This window comes from Morone saxatilis, unplaced genomic scaffold (assembly GCF_004916995.1).
Source record: "Morone saxatilis isolate NCDOM2014 unplaced genomic scaffold, NCSU_SB_2.0 Contig9, whole genome shotgun sequence".
Lineage (NCBI taxonomy): Eukaryota > Metazoa > Chordata > Actinopteri > Moronidae > Morone > Morone saxatilis.
This window is the reverse complement of record NW_023340268.1, coordinates 13,737,354-13,763,430: the sequence shown is the minus strand read 5'-3', so window position 1 is coordinate 13,763,430 and position 26,077 is coordinate 13,737,354. Positions and strand designations below refer to the sequence as shown.

At 39.4% G+C, this 26,077-nt stretch overlaps 1 protein-coding gene across 2 annotated transcripts in view; it reads right to left on the bottom strand.

Moving 5' to 3' along the window:
• The window catches only part of vps50 (VPS50 EARP/GARPII complex subunit), a 99,885-nt gene that overhangs the window by 45,544 nt on the left and 28,264 nt on the right, over positions 1 to 26,077 (bottom strand). For both annotated transcript variants that reach the window (XM_035681124.1, XM_035681125.1), the window contains exons 10-13: positions 19,880 to 19,922; positions 18,488 to 18,586; positions 14,435 to 14,575; positions 6,812 to 6,944 (exon numbers count right to left, since the gene is read on the bottom strand). In XM_035681124.1, coding sequence (XP_035537017.1) covers positions 6,812 to 6,944; positions 14,435 to 14,575; positions 18,488 to 18,586; positions 19,880 to 19,922 — 416 coding nt within the window. The remainder of the gene's footprint in view (positions 1 to 6,811; positions 6,945 to 14,434; positions 14,576 to 18,487; positions 18,587 to 19,879; positions 19,923 to 26,077) is intronic.

The following is a 26,077-nucleotide window of genomic DNA, read 5'->3' as shown; positions in this document are numbered from 1 at the left end:
ATTTCTTTCAATAGATCCTCCTAAATGTTACACACTGGACCTTTAAAAGAGAAGATGCTTGTAGCCATCGGAGCCTGAATCCTGGCTCTTTCTCTAGAAAGGAAGACCTTCCTACCCACTGCAGCATCTACCTTAATCATTACTGAACTATTAGTACAGTGCAGTCTATAACACCCCAAATGACAAGTCAAAATACATCATCACAAGTTTCTAAGAGGGAGAGAAAAAAAAAAGTCTAGCCAAAGTAAAAACAAACAAAAAAACAGCTAAAATTCTGCTGCAGCATCTGTAATTAGAGTTCCTTTTCACTTCTGGTTAAAAGGCATTCTTGTCAAGTATTGGACAAGAATGTATATTTACAGGCAAACAAAACAATTCTTCATGTGCCCAAATCAAGGGCAGGGAAACCGATTATTGATGAGAAAGACATTCCAGAGGCAGGATTTTCCAGCCTTTAGTCTTCAGAGCCATGAAGAAAACATAAATGTGTCACTGACCGAATATGTGTGGTTCTCATTTGTGTTTGAGATCACACACACTGCCCCTTCATTAACGATTAAACCAGATGATGGTTAGACACATTATTAGTCAGTGAAAACAAGGGAGACAGGCATGAATCATGGGTAGTGTTTTTCTTATTCTGAAGCAGCGAGACAGTTGAAAGACCTAAAGCCTTAAATACACAAACACATAATTGAACTCAAACATCTCCAAGCTGTAGTCAAAACAGAGCCACCATACACTGAACCTGCTGGGTGAGGTGCCGGTCTGCTTAGCAGGAGCATAAATATCTTTCCATTTTGCCTCTTTGTAAACACATGTGTCATACTTTTTAGGAAAAAAAGAATGGAACTCAATACCAAAACTGCATATCAAACATATTTCTTTTTGACTTGAGAATCAGGGGCAGTGAGGGGGTTCTCATAATGACACACCACAACACAATTTTATTACACCCACATGCCGTGCGTGTATCTAATTACATAAATATAAAGACAGAGAGCAAGAGAGACAACAGGAACTGTTTATGAAAGCTCCCGCAACCAAGATGTTGTGAGTGAGGGGTTATAGAAAGGAAAAAAAAGGGACCTCAACAGGTTATATGACACAAAGAAAACCTACAGCAAAAAAACACACAAAAGAAATACTGTGCAAATTTTAAAAAAAAAAAAACAAGACTTGAGATTTCCACGTACAGCGGGGATCAATGAACCTGGATAAATCAAAGCTCCTCAGAAACCTCCGAGTCTGTGAAGGTATGACTTAACAGTGAAGGTATGACTTAACAGACAAAAAGAGAACTGTTTCATTCACCAACATGAGGTGTTTGAACACGAAGCTGTAGAAAGCAGTGGGGTGTTCTGGTGTGACACAAATATAGGAAAGGGTAATCCTAGAACAGGCGTAGGCAACCTGCGGCTCTTCAGCCCCTCTCCAGTGGCTCCCTGTGGTGTTGACAAAAGATTATATGGAAATGAATAACTGTTCATTTATCATTGCTGTAGGCCTAAAGTGGTTCTTAGAATTATGTAGCCATTACACTAAAAATAAAAACATGTTTAAACATTTCTGAGTTTAAATTTCAGAATTTAATAGTGCAGTATATAATACACCAAATGACAGACAGATCTGTTTGCTTTCACCACCAACGCGCAGTGCTAGCATATCGGTATGTTTGATCTACAGAGAGAAAATAGCATTAACTACTGCTGGTGGTCCAGTTGCATTATGGGTAACATACACGCCAGGTTTTGACAAGGACAAAGAATGTGTGAAATAAAAAAAGATATCTCTGATTTAGCGGCATCGATTTTCCTAAATAGGTGGAGAACTGCTAAACGTGGATCATTAATCATCACTTAATCATTAACATCCCTAGCAGCGAGTCACACCTCTGCAAAACAAAGCAGAAGAAGAAGAAATATGCCCCATGCAGCATAGATCACATCACAGGCTTTTCCTACTCTATTGTTTTTTTTCATCAGTCTGCATTTAGACCAGCACTTTACCCACAGGACCTGTGATTATCACATTTTGAGGCATACAATTAGCAGCACAGAGGATCTACGCAGCCTTACCATGGATTCTGACAAAAAGCTCAATACACAGAAGAGAAAATTCCATGAGAGAAATTCATGTACAGTTTTATGTGTTGTGATAGCTCAGAAAAAGGGCTTCCTTTTACACATCATTAATGGGTAACCCCATGCCTTAGATTGTCAACTGCAATACTTTTCCATTGTAACATGATGTTTAACCTTGCATTAATGTCAAAAAACGTATCTTATTAAAACAAAACAACGTTTTCTAGTTATTTTCCTTCAACAACAATCTTCATCTCTTATCAACACTGAAATTATCTCATTAAATTTGCACTTTTTGGTCTCAAAAATATATAAACAATTCTAATGGCTATAGTGTCCAACAGCGCAACAGCTTAAGGACAACTTTGTTAATAATCTTGTGTGTGCATATCACCAGTACCATGACTCACACCAGTGCTCTAGCAAAAAAAGATTAATATATTAACTTGAAATGGTCAAGTGTGTCCTATCTGTAGAGAGAGGGAAAGCTTCTCCTGTTACCAAGAATGGATATCAGCCGTTTTGAGCACCAGACCAGCAAGATCATTTGGTGTACAAGGAGAAAGCACTTTCATAACAGCAGATCAAATCTAAATTCTGGTCAGGAAGAAATCTCTGCACCTAGACATATCATGGGTATTTATCTTCTCATCCACCAACTGATTGCAATCATCAGAAATGGATGTGACAGTGAGCGATACATCTCATGCTTTTCCTTCCTATTTGGATTTATATGAAGTATAAAGTGTTCTTATTCTTTTCATATTCATACGTTCACTGGGATTCATGCGTTTTAAACTCAAGCTATTCTCATCCTGTCACCAGCACTGTCATGTTTCTAGTAATGAGTTCTAACAATGACATTGTGGCAGGATTTAATCAAACATGTCTCTGGGATTTCAATGGGTGTTTTAGGTGGGTTTTCAAACACTGTCCTTGACATCCCCATAACATTGGTTGTAATCTAAGTCATTAATAGGGATAGAACTGGTGAAGGAATTGCATCATTCACCAAAAGACAAAAGAAAAGAGAGCTAGGGAGGCATCGTGACATGGCAACTTGACATATCTGGGATTCATTTAATGAGCACAAGGATTGTAATGGGAGTGAGGGGGTGTGAGGAAGAGAGAGGAAAAGATTTTGGAGAAGACAAAGTGAAATGGAGGCTGTGAAAACTGAGAGCCTCGACAAAGGTGAGAGAGCTGTGACTGTGAATGTTTAACTTTAAGCATTGGCTGTGCCAGAAGGAGTAAGTCTGTGCCAAAAAAAAAAAAAAAAAGAGCTAAATCTAATTGCATACTGCAGCATCCGTCCCCTTTTCCACCAATTTTTGAAACTACTATATCACCATTAATTCCAACTCTGTGGTTGTTGTCAGTGCAGTTTGTGTCACTGCTAACACCCACTGTTGACCTGGTAAGGGTTTAGACAGCCTCCTCAGGACTACTACTGAGAGAGCCTTGATAATGGTCATTAAAAAGAGACGGAGGAAAAGATACATTATAGAAAAAATCCACCCATTGCCAATCTGTAGGTGGTAACCAGTGTTTGACCTTTGGTGGCATTGTGGGTAACGGAGTTCTTGGTGACTCACAGGACAAACACCCACAGGGGCCTTAGCTCCCCACTGGTTTCAAACTATGACTAATAAAAGAGCACCATGTGCATGATCTGTTAAAGTTAATAAAGATAAAAGTCAAAATACGGCTCATAGTTTCAGAATATTATAACAATATGATGTAAATAGAAACAAATATTTGACAAGAACTATGAGAAACTGGAAAAACAAGTTTGCTACCTAGCAGTCTTTCATCATACAAATTCATAACTACATGGAATTGGAAAGAGTATATTCCTCACAGATTAGTGAGTTGAGATAAATTTAGAATAAAAAAATAAAGCAGTAGAGCTGACTTTGTCATGCATAAAACTCCAAACTAGCTCTGAACAGTTGTGCAGTATTGGCATGTAGCACTGCAACACAGGGTTAATAAATCCCACTTAATTTCAATGACTTTGCATCACACTTTATACCCTATGCATTCATCATTTATTTATTTATTTATTCGGTGATGATTTGATGCTGTTTGAGCACAGCAAATTCATTTTTTTTTAGTCACATGCACACCTTAATGTGATGCAAATTATTGTATAGGCATCGTCTATGAAAATATTGAGAAAAAAATGTTGACTCAACAAATCGGAATATACACTGGGAGAGGTCAGTAAACTATAGTAGGTTATTTCACATACGTAACATGCTCCCAAGGTTAGTTTATATGCCATGGTACTACTAAACATTAATGAGGTGTGAAGGCCAATTCTCATGCTGGCTGCTGAAAACGGATCACTTTTTTTATCATAGCAGAGCAGACTGCCTTCATACATTTCAACGTTAGCCTGTATGGTTCATGCACATGCTCCGTATGAACATGTTAGAGATGAACAAACTGGTCATGGTTATTTACTTTCACGCACATGCCTGACAGCCGTCAGTGGTGATCAAACACGACAGGGTGTGTGCTACAGCAGGAATGACCCTGGCCCATATTACTTCCTGAAACAACCTTTCGTTTTATCAAGTGGCAAGATTAATTACCGAAACATCACAATGACCAGCTCAATATATCCAGTGGCCACAACCCTAAATTCAATGGGAGGTTCTCTTTTTGCTTCCTTAATGAGGGGAGAGGTGAGATTGCATGTGGATTGATCTTCAGTGGGTCTGACCGTTAGGACTCTGAAGGTCCCTGAGACGAGATGGGGGTCACTGCAAAGTACTCTTCAACAAATGAGACAAAGCCTGTACAGTAAATCACTTGTCTGATGGACCCCTCCCACGCACGCACACATACAGGATAAAGTGAGAAAGGTGAGAGCCAGGACAAAGCCAGGGCAGGGGACACCTTTACTGAGAGGACAGAGGTGACAGCCAATCAAATAGTGAGATGATAGATGGGCCTCATGAAAGGGAATGTGGTGTATGTCCTTTCCCCCTTCGAGGAGGATGGCATCTAATGGAGAATCCTGAGGACTTAGCATGTCACCAACCTTTCAGGACATCCTTGCGTCCTCATTCATTCCCCTAATGAATTCTGTATGGTGTGGGAAATGGAAATGAGCTATCTTTCAATACGCAGCAGGAAGGTACCAGCTAATTTGACAGTTCTGTACTTGCAGCTAATATCTAACAGTCTCTGGTGAGACAAATGATATAAACAGTGATGAGGTGAAAAGTGCTATAAACCAAATCCAGTATGGTTTCTTTTCTTGCACTGGTAAGAAATTCAACTTCTAGTGGAGCTTACTGCTAAACCGCAAAGTATGTATTGCCTTGACAACTGAGCTTCCCGAGGCTGATGTTTTCACATCTGGCTGACTGAAGGCAGGATGGAGACAAGCAGCGACACAAGCAGGACTTTTCATGTTGATCCAGGCGTAAGTTTGGGTTTGGACAGATGTGGTGTTCAGTCGTCTTGCTGTTCTTAATGGGCCGTAACTTGAGTGCAGCTATACTGAGTTTCCAGTGGGGAGTCAGTGCGCTTTATGCTGCTATTGTCACGAAATGTACCAAATGTGCAAAACAAAAAGAATGCGCAACTTGGTATTTCTTTTCTAAAACAAAAAAACAGGTATGATTTTGGGATCTAAATGATATCGGAAGGTCAAGAATGTCACTCAAGACAACATAAAAAACAACCCAAGGTGTGGGAAAAAATGCATCATTTTAACAAAAGATGACATATTTGTGGCAAGTTATCTGTAAAAGTAACATCATATTGTAATAAGAGCTGCATCTGAAAGTCCTGTTTGTATTAGCATGGAAACAAACCACATTCAAATTCATTCATGACACATTTCCCTCAGAAGCAAATGCATCATTCATGGTTCATCACCTGCGCATATATTTATCCTTGAAACCATATGACTGGGTCATATTAATTTTGCAATGTAGACTCAGCAGAGTTTACATGTAATTTATATTCATGCAATTAGGACAGACTGTCAAACTGATTTACATTTGATAATGCTACAAAAATTAATACATAAAAAACACAATTATTGCACCACAGAGTTACGTTATTTGTATTGTTGCTGAGAGGTGTTTCACCAATGACAGTGTAGTCAAAAGTGATTACTCAACAAATGACTAATACAATGACCTCTACACTAAAGCGGAACATAGTAAATGCAGAGAAATATATGCCAGTTCAGTACTGTGTGCTGCAATGATGCACCAGCACAAATTCAATACTCTCATGTCTTTTCATACACCAAGAGTCAATCATTCCCTTCTGTAAGCTATAAAGCTGATAAATCTACTGCATGTTGGAATCAAACAGCCAGGAAAGTGTGGCACTTCTGAGAGTGTGGAGAAAGCTGACCCCATATTCACCACATCTTTGCAAACTGAATCTGAGCTATTTTTTCAGCTTGAGTATATGGAGCAGATTTGTATTATGAGTACATCTAAATGAAAGAGAGACAGCAGTTGAAAAAGAGAGTCAAAATAAAAAAAAAGAAGGATCAAATATTAGCTTGTGCAAGACAGAAGGTGAGCGCTTGCTGCATGTTTAATTTCTGAATCCATAATTGCACCTAGATAAGATGCTTCTGCAGAGAACTGTGCATCTTACTGCTGCACTTTCAGATCAGAACAAACAGAGTAATGTTACATTCTGAAAGAGGACCACGGTCATATGGTTGAATAGGTATAGTTGCTTACCTGGAGTGGGTGTGGTCTCCTGTTTGTCATGCGCCTCATGCCACTGCATGGTGCGATGGTAGCTCAGCATCACCTCCCACAATGCCTTGCATAGATCGGTCAGGCAGGGAATGTAGCTGTCCAGGGTGATATGCTGCCAAGGGAGAAGTTGCGAAAAACAAGGTCACTGACGCTCTTTTCTACAGTTTATGAATTCCTTGTCATATTTTGTATTACTCTATTTGTGACATACATCTATACACCGATCAGCCATAACATTGTGAGCACTGACAGGTGAAGTTAATAACACTGATTATCTGGTTATCATGGCACCTGTCAGTAGGTGAGATATATCAGGCAGCAAGTATTTTGTCCTCAGAAGTTGATGTGTTAGAAGCAGAAAAATGGGCAGCCAAATGAGGATTGAGCAGCTTTTGGGTGTTCCCGGTCTGCAGTGGTTACCATCTATAAAAAGTGGTCTAAGGAAGGAAAAGCAGTGAGCTGGAGACAGGGTCATGGGTGGCCAAGGCTCATTGATGCACGTGGGCTGGCCTGCATGGTCTGATCACACAGACGAGCTACTGTAGCGCAAAATATTTTTCAGAGTTAATGAAACACACTGAGCTGAACTACTTTAAAATAAATTACAAGATTTAGCAAGAGACTAAGATAAAAAAAAAGATAATCAGCTGTCCTCTATGTTGTATCTAATTAAAGCCTGTTTATAATCATCATTCAAGGACACCGTGTTGGAAAACATTGATTTTCTGTGTCAAAAGAAACACTTTCACCTTATGTAAGAGCTAATTAATGGAGGGGCTGATTAAAATAAGGATGTTATTGAGATAATGTCTTACTAATACACAGAATATAAATTCAAAAATATCTCTGATGTGCACATTACTTTATATTATACCATGACAACATTCCAAAGTGACATGCATAAATGATTCTCAATTGTTAAAATAGCATTAAACTCAAATAAGACCCAGTTTTTAATGTTATCTGTGAGAAAAGGGTTTTCTTTTTACTTCTTTTTAACAGTCATGTAAATCAAATGGACTTCACAGAGCTATTCAGTCTCAGGGCAATATTGTACTATATGGTTGTCATGGAAACGGCACTCATGTCCAGTTAATATACATACATTTTCTCATATATGACATTTTTGATATAATAAAGATTAGAGCACTTGTATAATAATCCTAGTACTATAGATACATAATATGCAGGTGAATCATCAATCGCTGTCTGTGCACCAGAAATGTATTCCTTTCTGGTGTGATATATGTTCATATGCCCAAGGCATGAAGTGACTTATTGCTTTCATGGCAACTTTCTTATTTCTGCACATTATGAGACACTGTGTCGTATGAGGAGACGGGATCGATGGTAATTTTGCCAGTAACATGGCTTACATATTGACGTTTATAAGAGAATTCTAATTCTCTTTTTTAAGATAAATAAATATTTATCTACCTACCTACATATCAGACAATATGACTTAACCCATAGACTAACCGCAAACTTCTGCATTGAGCTTTGTGTAATATCAGAGTGGTGCTGAATCCAAAACAATTCAGCTAAAAATGTATTAACAGAAGTACTCAGTATAATGCACACTGTTGTTTTTCCTGCACACATCGAACAGATACACACACTGAGCTCATATGAGGCCAGACAGGCTGGAAAACTGGGTGTGTTAAATTAAAATTTGGCCCACCTAAGAAAGGTGCAGCTGGCACAATAGCAGCCACTAACACAGTTCAAGGCTCTACAGCACAACTCGTCAATAGAGTCCTGTCAACATATTCAGAAACAAATGAATCACCGCCAGATGAAACAATGCCGTCCACAGCAGCCGCACTTTACTTTGCTTAAACCACAATAATGAATTGAGTGTTTTTAGACCCCTGCTATCTTGCACAAAAGCACAGTAAATTATACACCACAAGCCTCACACGTTGAAGACTACTGAGAGTAAAAAAAAAGTGCATTGCAATACCCCAACTATGCAAAAACAAACATGAGTAGTCCTTCTCTGGCTTTTCCCTCTGGCATGTCCACGTCCCTGAGCGACAAACCACCACTTGCCAAGACAATCTCTCAACAGATCATTTCACTGACACATCTGAAGTAGATTCATGACTGTAAGGCATCAGCAAGAAAGTTTCATGTGATGACTTCTATCTCAAAAGATGTTACCCTGCCCAAAGGAGCTAAATTGAGTCCACTGCTTTCAAATACCGATACAATTAACGGGTAATCAAAAATGAATAGGTCTTGAAATAAAAAGTGGGAAAAGACAAATAGTGAACATTCTCAAAATAAAGAAGTCAGTGAAATACTGCATTAAAGCACAGAATATCAGAGGTATGGTGATGCTTTCATCTAAATTTCACTGTTAAATACACAGACTTTTAATCATCCAACAACATGGCCTGCAAAACATTTAATGATGACAGTCAATTATGCTCTTACCAATGGACTAAATTCTCATTCAAATGTGTTTTAACCGCACTCAAACTTAAGAGGTTTATTATACCTTTGCTGCAACGGACACTAATCGCTGTTCCTGAGGATGATTTTCTAAGCATTCACAGCGGCAACTCCTCTCCAAATCAACAAACCTCTACACCGCACCGACCACAGCAAACTGTTCACAGTGCTGAAGAGTACACTTGACCAATTAGTTGAACCAATTATTTTTTTCTTAAAAAAAAGGTGCACTGTGTAAGAATTGGCCACCTGTCGACTTTGTATTCCAATCATACAGGGGGCAGCATATCACCAGAGTAACCGCTAACTGCTGCTAACTGTAGCTGCCAGTAGCTAGTTAGCTCAGTTAGTTGTGCAGTTTTTTTTGTTTTTTTTTAGAAAAGCAATCAATGGCACCAGTGCAGGATATTTCAGTCAGGTGTGTACAAAGAGCCACGTTGACTACAATGACAATGCATTACCTGATATTGGTAGTATAAGTACCGCCTGAGCCATTAACACCAAGAAAGTACCAACTAGCCATTAACAACTGGAACACATTTAGCAATATATAGGGCTCTCCTCATGCCTGAACAAACAATATCAATCATAACACTGGACGGCTAGATAGTCACACCCAAACAACTCAAATTAAACATATCAACAGTACTTGTAAAGAATATTAGAAAATATACTAATTGTGTGTGTCCACTATTAAAAATGACATAAAATACTAGCACTAAGCCAAAGCCATGATATAAAAACTATACTATTATACTAGAATTATAATTTTCACATACAGTCAATGAATTACTCAATGAATAATTGAGCACCAGTACTTCAGAGACCAACTTGAAATAAATAAATAACAACAATCATAGCTGCAGTTACAGACAGGCTCCAGCACCACCGGTCAGATCGGTCGCTAATGAACCATTTCTGACAAGACAAGACTTCCATTTGACATTCCATGTTCTCCACCAGCCAGCCAACAGTATGTTGCCAGGCAACTGGAGTGAGGGGAGACAGTGTGGGGGCAAGAGGTCTGAGTGTGTGGGGGTTAAGATTTTGAGTGGGTTTGATAAGGAGAGGTCACCTTAGCTATCTTAGCTACCTAAGCTAATAAAAATATTTTGTTGGAACCAGCCGCCCACCTTGCTGGACACAACTTTCTCAACAAGTACAGACGAGAGCTCGGAGGAGGTAGGCCTGGATCTATTTTAGTTCTGAAAACCTGTCATTATGCACAATACCAAGCTGTGTCAGGGAGGTTTTGAAAAGACAAATCGCTGAGTCCATTTTTTTCCAGCAATGATGTGTGTGGGTATTTGTAGGAGCATGTGTGAAAAGGAATGCCACACATTTTAGAAAAGAGACGCGTGGAAGAGAGAGCAGGTACCCTTGAGTTAACTGATTCTTTCTTTATGAATAGGCAATCAGACCCCCCCCCCCCCCCCCCCAAAAAATAAATAACAAACGATTAACAGCAATCTGCATACCTGCTGCGGCAGCAAATACGCTTTTTCTCTCTCTCACACATATTTAAACACAACTGTGTGCACACGTTTGTGAAGAGAGTCAAGTTTAACTTTGAGCCAACATATATGACAGGTACAGTGGATTCCTACATAATCAAGAAAATCTCTTAAAATTATATCTTATCACTGTGCGTGTCCCGATTTATGTACTGGACAGGAAATTACTTTTATTTGTAAGGTTAAGGACTGGTTTCAGATATTTTATAGCGTTCTGGATGGCATAAATCTGTTTGTAAGCTAATAAAGGCCTCTGCAATTTAAAGTGACATTCAATTTATGTGGCTAGAATTCAAACCACTTACCAATGCTATCCTTTAAGCCAATGTCTTTAAACCTTTTCAGAAAAATAACACCGGTTGACACTATGCTTTTGATAATTCAATAAATAGTTTTAGGCGATACTCCTTTTCATCATCATCACTTTATATGCAGTTATCAAAGACAGATTAGAGAATAAAGTATGAGATTTCACACAGGAACACAGGTTTTCAATCATCTGCTCCCTTTTCATGTAGTACTTTAATTAACTTTATTTATTTATAACTTTAATGTGCATCGTTACAAAAAGTTGAACAAGGTTATTTGCAAATGTCAAAGGCATTGACTGAGTCTCCATGGGATTCTGGGGGAGATTTTATTGTTGCTATTCAAACCACAGATTCCACAGAAACATGCTAAATTTATCCAAGAAATAAACAAAAACTAAACGAATGGGCCATCCTGAGAATGATACATTTTTACATGGGACCAATTTCCATCCGTAAGAGTTGCGATGATACGGTGCACAATGTTTGGCAGTAAATTAGTTTCATTCTGTAATGAAGCTATCTGCAGCCACAGTTAATTAAACACAAAAAGCCAGACTAGGATCGCGGTACTGCCTAACATGAAAAGACAACAGAGGCTACAGCCACTCCACAACCTTGTAAAACGGCCTATCCTTTGGACATACAACTGCACTAAAGGTCAGACTAAATCAAAACAAGGGGACACTGCATAATAGAGTGGGATAGATCACTATGGGTTACGGATGAGAAGTTGTTGGATAAGTGTTGGTGTGATTTCTCTATCATCAGTAGAGCTCATAGCTTTGTATAACACACGTAAAAAAAAAACAATACTAAAAGGCTAAAGCCCCACTAGCAGCTTCCAGCAGCGACTAGTGTGTTCCCATTACTGTTACTACTATGATATAAACGGCATGAACGAGAAGTTAAGTAAATTACCAAGGTAGCTGGGATGCAGTATACCATCCTTTACAGTCACCTCCTCTCCTATGAGAACCTCCTATGATTCCGGGAGTGAACTGTCCTATTTCCATCGAGAGAAAAGTCAGACAGACCAGGGGATTGATAAGGAGTGAGGCTGGCCAATAATGATGAGATGTTGATGTAAAATTAATAAGACCCTTTCACAATCAGTACTGACCTTTCTGAGTGTTCCCATTTCCCTTGAATTTTAAGTTGCATACCTAAGAGGCAAGTTCAGAGGGTCTAATGTGGCAGTAACATTTTCTTAACCTTTATTTATCAGGGGAGCAGCAGCTGAATAAGTTTGCTCTTCTCCACATACACACCTATTGATACAGGTTAACACCTGCTTCAGTGGAGCAGGTGATGGTTTGATACCTTGTTGAAGAGCCAATCAACAGTATATGTTGAAAAACCAAAGAGTATTGCTTAAAGTGTAATGATTTGAACCAGAACTGCTGACAGGTATATTTTTTATACTGGTCAGAGAGATCTTGGAAATGTCAGCGAGTTCCTCTATGCTGCAAAATACCCAGAAACATCCGAGCGAGACACTGAAAGACATTTCAAATAGTGAGAAATTTCATAAAGAACAAGTTCAAGCCCATCTTCAGATTTTGAGCACCTCTTCAAAACCACTTCAGTCCAGTGTGTGTGCAGTTAGTAGTTCTCTTTTTGACCTTTTAAAGGCAGGTACAGTACCTTAAATAAAACTATCTACTGTAAGGAGTAAAAGTAAGCAGACAGGCTTAAAACGCTGCGAGTTAAACAATCGAACTGTGTGTGGTTGTTCGCACATCTCTTTTTTTAAGCGTGTGTGTGTATGTGCTGCCCAATCAATCATAATCACACAGCCGACGTGTGTGTAACGACGCATCCCATCAATCCTAAGTTAGTGTTTGTACAGTCTATGTGTGTGTTTGTTGCATGAACGGGATCATCCAGGCAACACAGCGTGCTGTCAGGGTATCTATCAAACACAAGTAAACATTAGTATGTGTCTGTAAGAACTGTACAGTTGCATGCACACGGTATTTCAGGAGATCCATGACACCGATTTCCAGTAAGCCTAATAACAATTCGGCCCACAGGAAAAGTGGACAATTAGGTATGTCTCTTCAGCTTAAGGGAAGAATGTTTTGTTTCACTGAATATAAAATATATTACATACAACATCACAAATGCAAGTAAAAGATTGATGAAATATGAAAGTAGTCCAAAAATGTTTCTACTAAAACCTCCAAAAAGACATATTAAGGCAGAATAATTTGTGAAAAAATACCCTTAAAAGCACAAAGAAACTGAAACCTCTCGTTTCTTTGCAACTGTGTCTTATCTTATCTTTCGAAATTCATGACAAGAATATTACCAACGAGCACGAGTTCCACAAGGAACCAAACTTTATTGTATATTAGATTTTTTTCCTCCATAACTCAATCTCAACTTTTGACTGAGGTGGATTAATCCCAGACGATCTCGCATTAAAGAGAAAAGAAACATTTACATAATTTATAACAGCAGCCACTGGTAAAGCTAACAAGTCAAACTTCTTTGCAAGTAAGCTCTCACCCCCACAACAGTGAGAGAGAGCTCAGACCACAACTGAGAAAGAGTTCACATTTCATAAGCATCACCTTCATCACATCACCTGCTTCATGTCATATCTTTGACATCTTTTTGCAGTGACATAAAAATTGTGCTCATACTGAGTGAAGCCTTGACCTTGAACCCCAAGCATTTATCAACGGAATATTGCTCCTTCCAGGCCACCTACCAATTGGGGTAGGAAAACGAGCATAAACGGAGAGAAAAAGAAGCAGAAAGCAGGGGAAGAAGAGAAGAGGTAGTACAGAGGCAAGAGGTAAATGGCAGGGCAATGTAGATATGAGCACAGTGGGCCATGCCCCTAATAAAAGCTGTGCAGTCAAACAACAAGGCCAAACATGGAGTTAGAGGGTCTGGGAGGAAAAATCTATGACAGTTGACATATCGGGAGGGACTGTAAAGAAACAATCTGCACCCTACAACCAGGCAGTCTAACCTTTACCTATACCTCTATATACTCCTCCACACTGTAGGTCAGACTGTAACGTGTATTGGTTCTGTATTGTGAGCAACATTAATTATCGCATAGTGAGGTGCTAAGCTATACACCCCCCCCCCTTCTCGCAATCAGTTTCTCCACGCTTTAGAATCCCATGTCATGAAATGAGGTGTTTTTCACTTGGCTACAAGGCAGTAGGACAGCTAGAGGAGTAATGTGTATAACAAAGTATGTGCCCCGACTGAACCTTTTCTGGCCTACACAGTTAAAATACAGACAGAATGGGTGGATATTGGTGGAATACATTGACCAATGGACTCTCTCATCTCCTTACCGTGCACAGGTCCTTGTACTGCATCTTCTGGAACTTGGTATCAGCGTTGCCGGCACACAGCTCCACATATCCCAGAACCACTTGGAACACTGTGTTGTGGATGGCCTGGGTGAAGTGCATGTGCAGCTGGTCCATAGCAGTCTGCAGAGAGAGCCAAACACACTGTTATGAAAACTATTATCTCAGGATGTCCCTGACAACTGCCAGTGTGAAGCTATGAAAAGGCAAACTGCAAATCAAACTTCTTGGAGACACATTCTGTATAGTTGATATTTTAAATTATTTGCAGACATATTATGCTAGTGACACAACATGGCAAGAAGGAATATGAGGATAGCTGTCTACCCTGGGATCTGCAAATGTTCAAGACCAAGGAAAAATAGGCAATTTTGCCTCCAGTTTCCATGATTCTCGTCTCTGAAACCAGCTTAGTTTGCTATAGATATTAGTGACATGTATGGTATGGTACCACAGCAAACCGCCTCTAGCTCTGTTCACTTGCGGCACCATTCGTCACATATGGAATACCCTGAGCCATGCCATCAAAATGAGTTATTATCAGGGAACTATGACTTAAAAGAAATTTTCCCCCATCAGTCTTACACTGTTAAATATCACATAAAAATGACAATGTACTGTGCAATATTCTTTTAGTTCCATTATGGTTTCCTTGAGGGAAATTATCAGTTGCTTAAAGCTCCACGATGTTCACCAGATAGTCGATCATTTTGCTAAAAATATTGAGTATGGAAGCTTTAAACAAACACAACTTACTAATAGCAAAATAGGATTTCCTAATTTCTTCATTCATCATTTATAAGCAGCGATTGAATTTTATGAGAAACATTGCTCTTAACTACGGAGGTCGAGAACGGCCGTGCTTGCAATTATTGTGAGTGGTTACCTTGATCACACCTGATTTCATCCTTCAAGATCACAGTCAGGGAAAAAGTTGTTACCAGAATGAACATCTGAGAGTAAATTTACACTACTCATTTCCTGGCAATGGGATGCAATACTGACAAAATACATCAGGAGAAGATTAAGATTTGTTAAATGAGCTCAAAGATCCCTGCAATCGTCCAGATCCTTCTCATGCAATGTCAGGCTTCCAGGCTGCTGGGCCTTAACAGTAGGAGGGCTGCTGCTGCTCATTTTCAGTATGAAAATGAATATTAACTAGCAATGCATTCCTCCATGCACTGTCCATTATGTTGAACCAACAACTACGCATGCTGGCACGGCACTCCTGAGTAATATGAGGAAGCAACCTTTTGTTTTCTCGCGATTACAGGTTGATTATCTCTTGATAACAAAGCTTGTTCTAACTGCATTAAAAAAACAACATCTGCAATACAATCTTCCTCCACTGCACTGTGGTTTGTTTGTGCCCTCAGAAATTCAAGTCTGTTATCCCCTATTCTCTTTCAAAGTCAAGTTCCATTTACCATCATTTTCTGTTTTGCAGCTACCACCCACAGTCTTGCTATAGGACCCTAGAGGAATCGAGGACACCAGAGTTGCAGGAGAGTTGGGCAAAGCCCTACAGGTAATGGGTGTTGCAGTGCAATTAGATTTTCTTACCGCAAGCTTAAGACCACAAAATGTTGCCCCCATCCATTCTGACTGCCTGCTGCCACAAAAGTAATTTAAACATTTCCCTCCTTTGTGAGAGAGTTTCACTTCATCAGTCCTAAAAACACCAAGAAACTCTGTGGCTGTGGCTGCACAAAGCATGCACTGTAGATAGGAAAAAGGAGGCAGCTATGGCAACTAACATAACAATAAATATCATAATTTCCAGCCGCCAATCTTATTAATCAACTGCAAAAGCAAAAGGACTCGTTCTTCGGCCGCTACTTATACCAAACAAGCAGATGTTTCATTCAGACAAATGTTGGAAAAGCAAACTGGGTGTCAGGCTCATTAGGTAAAGAGCAACCAGTGTGCCTCTGAGCCAGGTAATGAGAGTGAGAGCCAAGAGACCAGTGTAAGGAGAAAGAAACAAATGGTTTGAAGTGGCATGCTACTTTATACAGTACAGTTTTAGCGTACCTCTTGAATAAGAATGTGAGAGACAGATGCAGAGAGGGTGTGACAAACAGCAGAAGTAAAAAGCTAAAAAAAAAACAAAAAAATAACAGCAAGCACTTGGGCAGTCAAGAGGCAGTCAACAACAACTCTTTAGTTAGCTCTTAAGTCTACAAATGCTCATTATCACAGTCATAAGAAAAACATTCACTCTTAACACGCCTTGATGACACAGTCTCCACCTCAAAGATATGCCTATTGTCAAGAGGCATATAGCATATTTATTAACATCAACAATGGCTCAAGTTTCGAATAACAATGACGTGCTATGTTGTTGTACGAGCGCCAGGATGAAAACAAGAATCTGTTTTGGTTGCTTGGATTATGCGACTCTTGGCGACTACGCTGTCCAATTTCAACTGTTTATATAATTTATGATACTTACCATTTCAACCATTATACATTAGTACTGCCACGCGTAATGCGGAGAAGGTGACTCAATTTTATTTCATGTTGTCTACCCCATTAATTAACAGAATTTACACTGACAATACAACAGCTGTACAGTAAAATGCCGTGTTTGCAGAACATTAATTCACCCAATGTGTTACACTGGCAAGTATCCACACACATAGTACAATCTGGCCCAGCTCCAATATCCACCATAAGCCCTGAGCACTAAACCCTCACAGATTTTAATTACCATCACCAGGAGGCTCAACGGAAATGTGTGAGTGCAGAAGGTGCAAGAGTTCAAAATGCTGGATAAGGAATAGAAAAGCATTTGTGGAACCACAAAGTCCAAACAAACCCGGCTGAAAGGTGTTCTGACACAGCAGCCTCATCATTGCTCAAAATGATCACGCATAGCTAAATGGCGAGTCACTTCAGCTGGTACTGGGCCACAAAATCTCCCACTTGTCAGAGACGGAAGGTAACAAATATTTCAAGGATGACAAGGAAAATGTGCAAAATGTATAATTCTCGCTTACAACTCGAGGCTTGATTGATGATCTGTACCAGAGAGCACTGGTTCAGAGGAGTTGAAATAGTTTTACACCTAAGCTGTGAATACAAGGTCAGGGCTGTGAGAATGGAAGAAGGAATGCAAGTGAAGGTAAGAAAGAGAGCAGGGCGAAGGGAGAAGCTGACATGACATGGGTTACAAAAGAGAAAGGCCCAAACATTATGGATCAATGCTTTTTGACAACAAATATGCGGCTTGCGAATGGGACATGAGCAGCAAAGGATTAAAGATAGAGAGACAGAAAGACGCTATTGATAAAATATCACATAACATTTAAGATTATAGTGTATCATATTTCTCCCCAGCGCATGCTTGACAGAAACTACAGTATTATTTATTGTTCTGAACAAAAAAGGTCTTACACCTTCAAATGAACTGCAAAAATTGTCACTACAAACATATTGTTGTGACAGTATCGCCTCGGCCGTTTTGATGGTTTGAGAGCTTATTTTATATTATCCAACTCTATTTTTCTTTTTGTGGGTGAATTATTTTTTTATTGGATAGGACCGCTCAAGATAGAAAGGATGGGGGATGCAGGGGATGACACACAGCAAAGGGCCACAGGTTGGATTTGGCATGGCTTCAGTCTTAGTACATAGGCCATAAGTTCTACCAGGCTAGCTCCACGCCACTGAGGCAAGAAGGAATAATAATTACAAAGAGAAACTCGAATAACCCAAATTACATTCTCATGTATTCCAAAATGGTTTAACTCGCTGTAATTTAAATGGTGGCAAAAGGTGGTGAGAGTAAAGAAGCCATTCTGCTTGGTGAATGCACACAACCCTGAAATGCCGTTAAGGAGAGGAACAGCCAAGATGAACACAAACTTTAAAAAAATGCTGATATTTAATCCCCTTCCAAAAAAGAATCCCCAATAAGAGAAAAACAAAGAGTCAAACAATATATGCAGTGAGGACAACAATTGGACCATCACATCCAGTCATGTTTAGCCATTCCCCGTGACCCTGTAGACGAGTCAAACCACTGACCTGTGTCTTGCCCAGGAGCGTATAGGCCAGCTGGACCTTGGTGTAGTGCGAAACATCAAAGTGCTTACAAGTCTTCGACAGGGCGACATCAAGCTGCTCCTGGAGCCAGAAATAGATAGATGACAAGGGGGAAAAGGGGGGAAAGAGAGGGGAAGAAAAGAGAGAGGGATTATCAACGTTAAGACCAGGGATTTAGATATAGATGTGAAGATGTATAGCTACCACACAAGGCCAAGGGCAGGTAATTGGATGTGGACGTGGGTGTATATGTGTTTGTGTGTGTCTGAGTCTTTGACAAAGACATAAAAAAAAGGGGTAAGAAAGTAACACAAGGTTAGCAGGAAGTTAGGAAGTACAGGAATGTGTAACAAAAAAATGCCGACCTCAAAGAATATAACGCTGACAAGGCTAAGGGATCAAATACCTTGCGTCACCACGCATTTTCTCACGCCTTATGTTTAAAGCTGTGCTTTTACTGTAACATAATGCAGTGACACAACAAACGCTCTATTCTACAGTAATTATTTTAACTGAATCCTGAAAGTCCAAACTACTTTGCCACTGTAAATATAATGTCTCATTATATGTTGTGGAGTTTTACTGCAGACTGTGCTAATTTTCACTGCGATTGTCTAACTTTTATACAATGGTCACATAGAAATTCTGCATGTGCATTCTGCCCTGATAACACATTTTACATCTTACTGTGCCAAATCATGCTTAAAGAGCAGAAATTGCTTCGATTTATAGAAAAATTGCTTGACTGGGTTGGTTGAGTGGCTGGTTGCCTTTCCGTCGAGGGCCAGGATAGTAGGAGATAGTTATGTGTGTATGTAGAGTATATGTATATTTACATGAGTGGCTCTTAGCTGCAAGATGAAGGTGTTAGATACCAAAATCCTTTGTGCAAGTGTTTACATTTATGATTTTAGAGGATTTTGCTTTCACAAACTCATACTGACAGGTAAACAAACAAGTACCTTGGTGCATGGCTATGTATGTGTGTGTGTGTACATGCACACCTGTTTCTTGTGTACAGACAAAAGTGTAAGTAATTAATCTACTGAAGCGCAGCAGCAGCGGAGCAGAGAAAATTGCTTTGCATACCATTTATCACACACAAGTATCACGACACAGCTCGAGATGAAACAGATATAATTTACTGTGCTTGCGTACTCACAATAATGACTTTCTGAATGTGTCAATATTTGGCAGACCCAGAATGAGAAAGCCAAACTATCAAAATGTCAAAATGAAGTATAAATTGCTTCTTTCAGACGAGAGCTTCTGGAAAATTACAAGGTTAGAGCAAAATATTATTCACCGCTGAAGGTCTCTCACTGATAACGCTCTCAAACAATAGAATTAGAGATAAAGCAGGGAAGCACATACCTCTATTTGCTCCAGAGTGTCTTGTAGTTTGGAATTCAATTCGCTGTGGGGAGAAAAGGGAGAGCGTTATTTCCTCAGTTCTGAAGCAGAATATGGAATCTACTATCAGATAATCAATTAATTAATGTCTGTTTGGGATATTAATGGCTTTGTCAATAAAATGTCAAAAATAATCTTAAAATTGTGATAATTTAATCTCCATAATATGGCAAATGTCCATTTGCCATATTATGTTTTTTCCAAGCAAATTACTTTCTTTGTAAAGAAAACTACAAATATTCCAATCATTCCATCAATTTCCAATCATATCAAACAGAGACAAACAAGCAAATTGTATTTACCAATCTGTAACCATCAAATCTTTTATATTTTTAGCAGAAAAATGACAAATTCTGCCATTCAATATTAAAATTTGCCCTCAATTTATTTTCTATGAATTGCTCGATTGAGTTACTGTTAGAGGATAGGATTCTCCTCCTTCGTGTGTGTGTGTGTCTGTACCAGGCTATCACAGATACAAAACGCCTACGCATCCTTGGAGCGTGCTCAGATTTCGCCTCATCCTAGGAAACGCTTTCAACTTAAAAGCTGCGAAGCAGCAACAGAAATCACGACTATTTTGCCCATCCCAAGACAGCACCAATTCCCTTGTGACTCCCCCTGCACTGGGCCCATTCATAATCATCCTCTGTTCCACCGTTTCTTTGCCTCTGTCCCTGCTTTGCTTGGGGTCTTTTTCAGGTCAGCCCGCTCTTATGCTGTGCCTTGTGAGACCACAGTCGCCCAAGGGAGAGAGTGTCCTTAACAAATTGTTAATTAAGCATCTAAGCTTCAGCTGAGGATCGAGCGGGCAGAGTTAGGAGGAGGGAGCTGAGAGGAGACTGCGGAGTCCCACAGGTCATTTGCAAAACAGGTAACAAAATGAGCATGCCATTTCAGAACTTGATGCACTGTAACCCTTTTTTATCTGCATGCGTGTGTGACAAATATTATGGAAGAGTAATTGACAGGAAGCTACACCTACAATAAAAGCTGAGACTCACATAATGGCTAGTAAGTACAATGTGAAGCAATAGACAGATGAGCTAAACACCAATGCCACACTTGTTATATAGCCAAAATGCTGATATTAGAGTGATTGCTTAGAGCAAGCTAATTACTGTACTACCAGTATCTGAACTGAACTTCCATCTCTGATTTTACCATCAAACAGTAAGACATAGTAGATGCCAATGGAGTACTCACATTACCATTACACTGTAACTGAATCCAATTAGTTGGTATGTGCCATGGCAATGATAACACCAGAAATTCTTAGCAATGAGCTCAGTAAGGCAAGCCACAGCCAGTATCCTCAGTGGAAACCACGACTGCAGCCAATATAAAGAAACGCGAAGAAGCAAGTAAGCTGGCTCAACTACAGAGGGGTGAACAGATCAATGTCAGGTCCTGGCTACTGAAGACATACATCTGAATGTCTATATGCAATGCCCCCGAGAGTGCTAAACAAAGGCTTACGGCTCTGGCAGCCACAATAAGGAGATACACCAGAGGAGCAAAGGCCAACAGGATAAATGCACTGTTCATCACACATCTTTCTAGTGTACTCCCACGCTGCAGTGTGGTAGAGTAACAGAAGCTAAACCGCAAACTGAACAGTACTGGAAGAGCATATAAGACCAAAAAACTTCCTACAAGTCCAGCCCTCAGGGGGATACCACACCTAAGACTAAAGTGGACCACTAAAATTTCACAGAACAGGAACCAGTCTGCAACACAATGTTTTTTTAATGTCTGCACAGCAAATATAAAGCTAGAGCCACCAGGCGATTAGATTAGCTTAGCATAAAGACGTGAAACCACAAACTGTTGCTTTTACATTTAGCTTGCATATGGATGAAACCAACAAGATAAACCATGGCAAGGCTTGCCGTTTTCCACCTGCTTACAGTCTTTTTGCTAAGCTAAGCTAACCATTAGCCTGCTCTAGATCCATAATTAGAGATTGGCATCAGTTTTCTAATAACACTCTTAGAAAGCATGCAAATAAGCATATTACCCCGACTAGCTAACACAGGGTATTGTAGAAGCATCCAACTGCCAACCAATAGCCTGCCTCTTCATATCATCACAACTCCTGTTGCCCATCATAACCTCTAAGCTAAACTGACATAACTATGCAGAGCAAACTTTTTCCTAGTCCCATCTCAGAAATGGGACCGGAAAGAGGTCAACTAAAAGCCAATAACCCAGGTGAGTATATAATCCAGTCCTCCTGTTATTGTGTATATATTACTAAAGATTATGAGGTCCACTCAGTGTTCATATGTGTGCAGATGCAGCTCCTCCCCACATACTGGCACCCTTCCATGATCAGACAGAATGCATAAATAACAGATGAGGAGAAAAACCTAATTAACAATCTGTTCCCTGCAGGAAACACGTGGATTTAAATAGAGTTACGTGGAAATCAGGGTTTTTTTTTCCCCCAACAAGTTTTAAATTATCACTGGCATTAGGTGTCCACAGGGCCTTGAAGCAAGTTCCTCCACAGTGACTGCTGACTTGCTAAACAGGCAATGTGTTTTTGCTGCAGTCATGTCAGCCACTGTTGCGCGGAGAGGCAAAAAAGTGGCAAGGGAAGCATTTCAAAGAGTGAAACCCGGTTGGTTAGGGGAAAGGTAAAGGAAGAAAACTGAATGAGGAAGAGAGTTTGGAGAAAGAGCAAAGAGAAAATTGACTGTTTTCTTATTTTCTCCAAGTCCAGGATTTGTTGCAATGTGATCCTTTCTCCGTGGGTACAGGGGTTCTGATTTATGGGCTCCAAGGTTACTTGGGCCATTACACAAAAAAGTTGACGATCTGAAGTTGGTTCATCAGGGATGATTTCATACCAACATACTAGATTCCAATATCCCTCTTGTTTTTGTTTGTTTTCTAGACCATGTAAAATTTAGACACAGTTGAGAAAAGTGTAGTGGTTTTCGGAGGACAATGGGAGTGTGATGTCTGCATGTTTCATGCTTCAATCTCAACTGCGAAAACATTCAGCTCAGCAGTCAAGAATTGGAATATTTACACTAATAGATATGCTGTAGGTGTAGGTATTTTAAGTATATGCTAGCCTAATAATAAAATAGTGAGTTGATTAGTCTGTCTGTTATATTGACTATTCAGTCCAGTAGCTTATGTGAACATCCAATTCAATCCAGACATTTGGAAAGCAGATAACATGTCTGACTCAGACAGATTTGCTGGGAAAATAAATGCACCAGCACACACATAATTGGTGCTCATCATTAAAAAAAGGACTGCAAACAAAGAAAAATAAAGTCTTTTTTCTTCCGAGCATGCAAGCGTAACTGAAGAAGTTATCCTGGTGACAAATAGCGAGACAGACAAAACGCACTGTGGTTTAGTTCAGTTTGTATGTGTGAAACCAAACCTGCCAGAGAGGAAAAAAACACTCCAGAAACAGCATGTCGTTCAGATGAAAGTAACTGACCCAACTTTGAATACGTGCCTCAGATCCTGCTGTTGTTGTGAGTGCTGGGAGGCCTTTATCGTGATCTTTTCAAAGATAGCAAGTAAACACACATACAAGTGACACACTACTATGGAGATCTTCTTAAAATGTGCACTGGCGCACAATCACACAGCCTCCAAAAGAAAATATACTACAACCACAAAGAGGGGGGAAGGAGGCATCGTGGCTCTGAATAAATTGGTGAACTTCTGCAATGCTTGCAGTGTCATGTGGGGCAGCCTGCACAAAATTGTTTGTGTATCTGAGACACAGAAATTAAGGGCCTTCTGCCCTTCTTACTACACTTTGCTCCTCTTGAACATGCAGCCAAACCGCCCTGTCCTTCGATTAGATTAGCAGGCGTGAACAAACCACTTCCCTCAATACTAAGACGCAAGGATGAAATTTTGATTTCAGAGGTGGGGGGGACACAAGTATTTTTAATAAAAACTGTCCTTTCAGTTCACTGTGTTTTATAGTAGTTCTTTTAGTTCTCTATTGCTACTTTTAAGTTTACTGTTCCCTTTTTTTCGTTTGACTGGGTTGTAAAGCATGTAGCAAAACATTATCACCCAAGTGATGAGGAGGATCTTGAAGTGGATATGCTTGCTTTATTGGGACCAGTGAAGGTGTTGGCAGGATGGGTGTAACGCAATGCTTTTCTTTGAGTAACTTACACTTTGACTTCTAAAGAAGTCTCTTATGTCCACTTTTCTTTTTTTAGACATCCTGGCTGCGCCTAATTACCAAACACACACACACACACACGCACACACACACGCACGCACGCACATACGCACATGGACACCGATTCAAACGTTAATGTATGTGTTCCCATTCAGTGCCTGTATTTTTCTGATAAAGAGCCAAACTAGCTAAAATCCAGGGTTGGGAGGGTTAACTTTAAGAAATGTAATCCGATAGTTATAATTACCCGCTAAAAAATATGGTAAGTAACCTAATCCAAGTATCAGAGTATTAAAGTAACGAAACTTGATTACTTTCCGTTAGGTGTGTGTGTGTGTGTGTGTGTGTGTGTGTATAATATGAAAATAAAAACAAGACAAAAGAAATGTTTTTCTATAAGACAACAGAACAACATAAAATTGTAATCCTGCTAAAAATATATTTTTGTAAAATGCAACTATAATTACATCTATTATTCTGTAACTGCAATCCATTATAGTTAAACTTTTTTGTATCCTGATTACACCACTTTAAACAATTTCAGTGCTTACTAAGCATACAGATCACTGAATCGGTATGTGTCAACCAGCAAGCATTTCTCCTTATTTGATCATTGTTACACTGGTGAGCACCATTAACATAATTGCTAATTACAGGTAATTCATTTGATTATCCAACTAATTGGATGCTGAGATTGTAAGTTTTATGACACATATTGCTTCTAAATTAAGTTAAAATTACGCTTCATAACTGTTGAACATGTTGGCATCTTCAGCAGAGCAGATGAACTGTGGATGGCACCAGTTTAGTGAATCTCATAATGTTTGGTTCATGTTGAAGCTCACAGAGCTGTTGATTTCTATTTCTCTACTATATATTCATCATTGTTGGTGAAGGTCTACTCGTGACCACTGCTCCTTTTATGCAGATGCAGATTTCCTGCGTTTGACATGTGTTCACATGATTCATGAGGTGTTTCCTTTTTCTACGTGATGCATTTGCAGTTTGTAACTGGTTCCACACCAATCTGTGACTACCAGGCTTTTTTTTTTGTACATATGAAATAAGGCAAATTAATTTGAATGTTAATTAAACCTAGAAAAAAAATGTACAGTTCTGTTATATTTTGACCACCCCACTTATATCATTGGAGACTGGCTAAATAACAAATACCTACCTACAATTACACAGCATTGTTGTGTACTTAAATTACCCTCTTAGATTTTGAAAAATCAGCAGTAAAGTATCTTTCAGAAAAACAAAGGCTTTGCTCTTCTGACAAAGGATTTTAATAACCATTTGACGTGAAACAATCACATTTATTTCAACTTTATGTGAAAATTAGCATATCCAAGGCTCAGTAAATGCACTCTTCATAAAAAAGCATTGTTGTCACACTTTATAGACCTTCTGTAAAAGCTGTTTCCTTACTTCATGCCATACAGTACTCAATCTGTGTCACTTTTAGAGACCTTTCGAATCTGCTCACATACCTAATCTATCCACAGGTACACATCTCGTCCGATGTTATTCTTTCTGAACAAACTGTTGTTAGGGTAGATTAAACCTTTAAAAAAGAGGGGGGTTGGGGGGCATAGAGAGGCAAAGTTCCTTCCCTTCCAGTGTCCCCCATGGGGCCGGTATTTCAGGAAAAATATGTACTGTAATCAAAGTCGAAAGCCCAATCATTTTTTTTTATCCCATTTGCTTTGTCATGAATTACCGATACAATGTTTGTCAATTTATATTACCAGAAAAAGTTCCCCGTTTTGTTCTAAAAAGGCCAATATAAATATGTTTTTGTTTAAAAATAATGTAATGTACCATTTAGTGGACCACAACTCTTGTCTCACACAAAACACGCCACCGCCACCACCACCAACATGGTTGTCACACTCCACCTTGTTCTTCCAGAACAAGGGGACTAAGTATTAAGAGGTCAAAATCACTCCACCTCTGGCCATGTTGTCCCAGAACGAAGCACA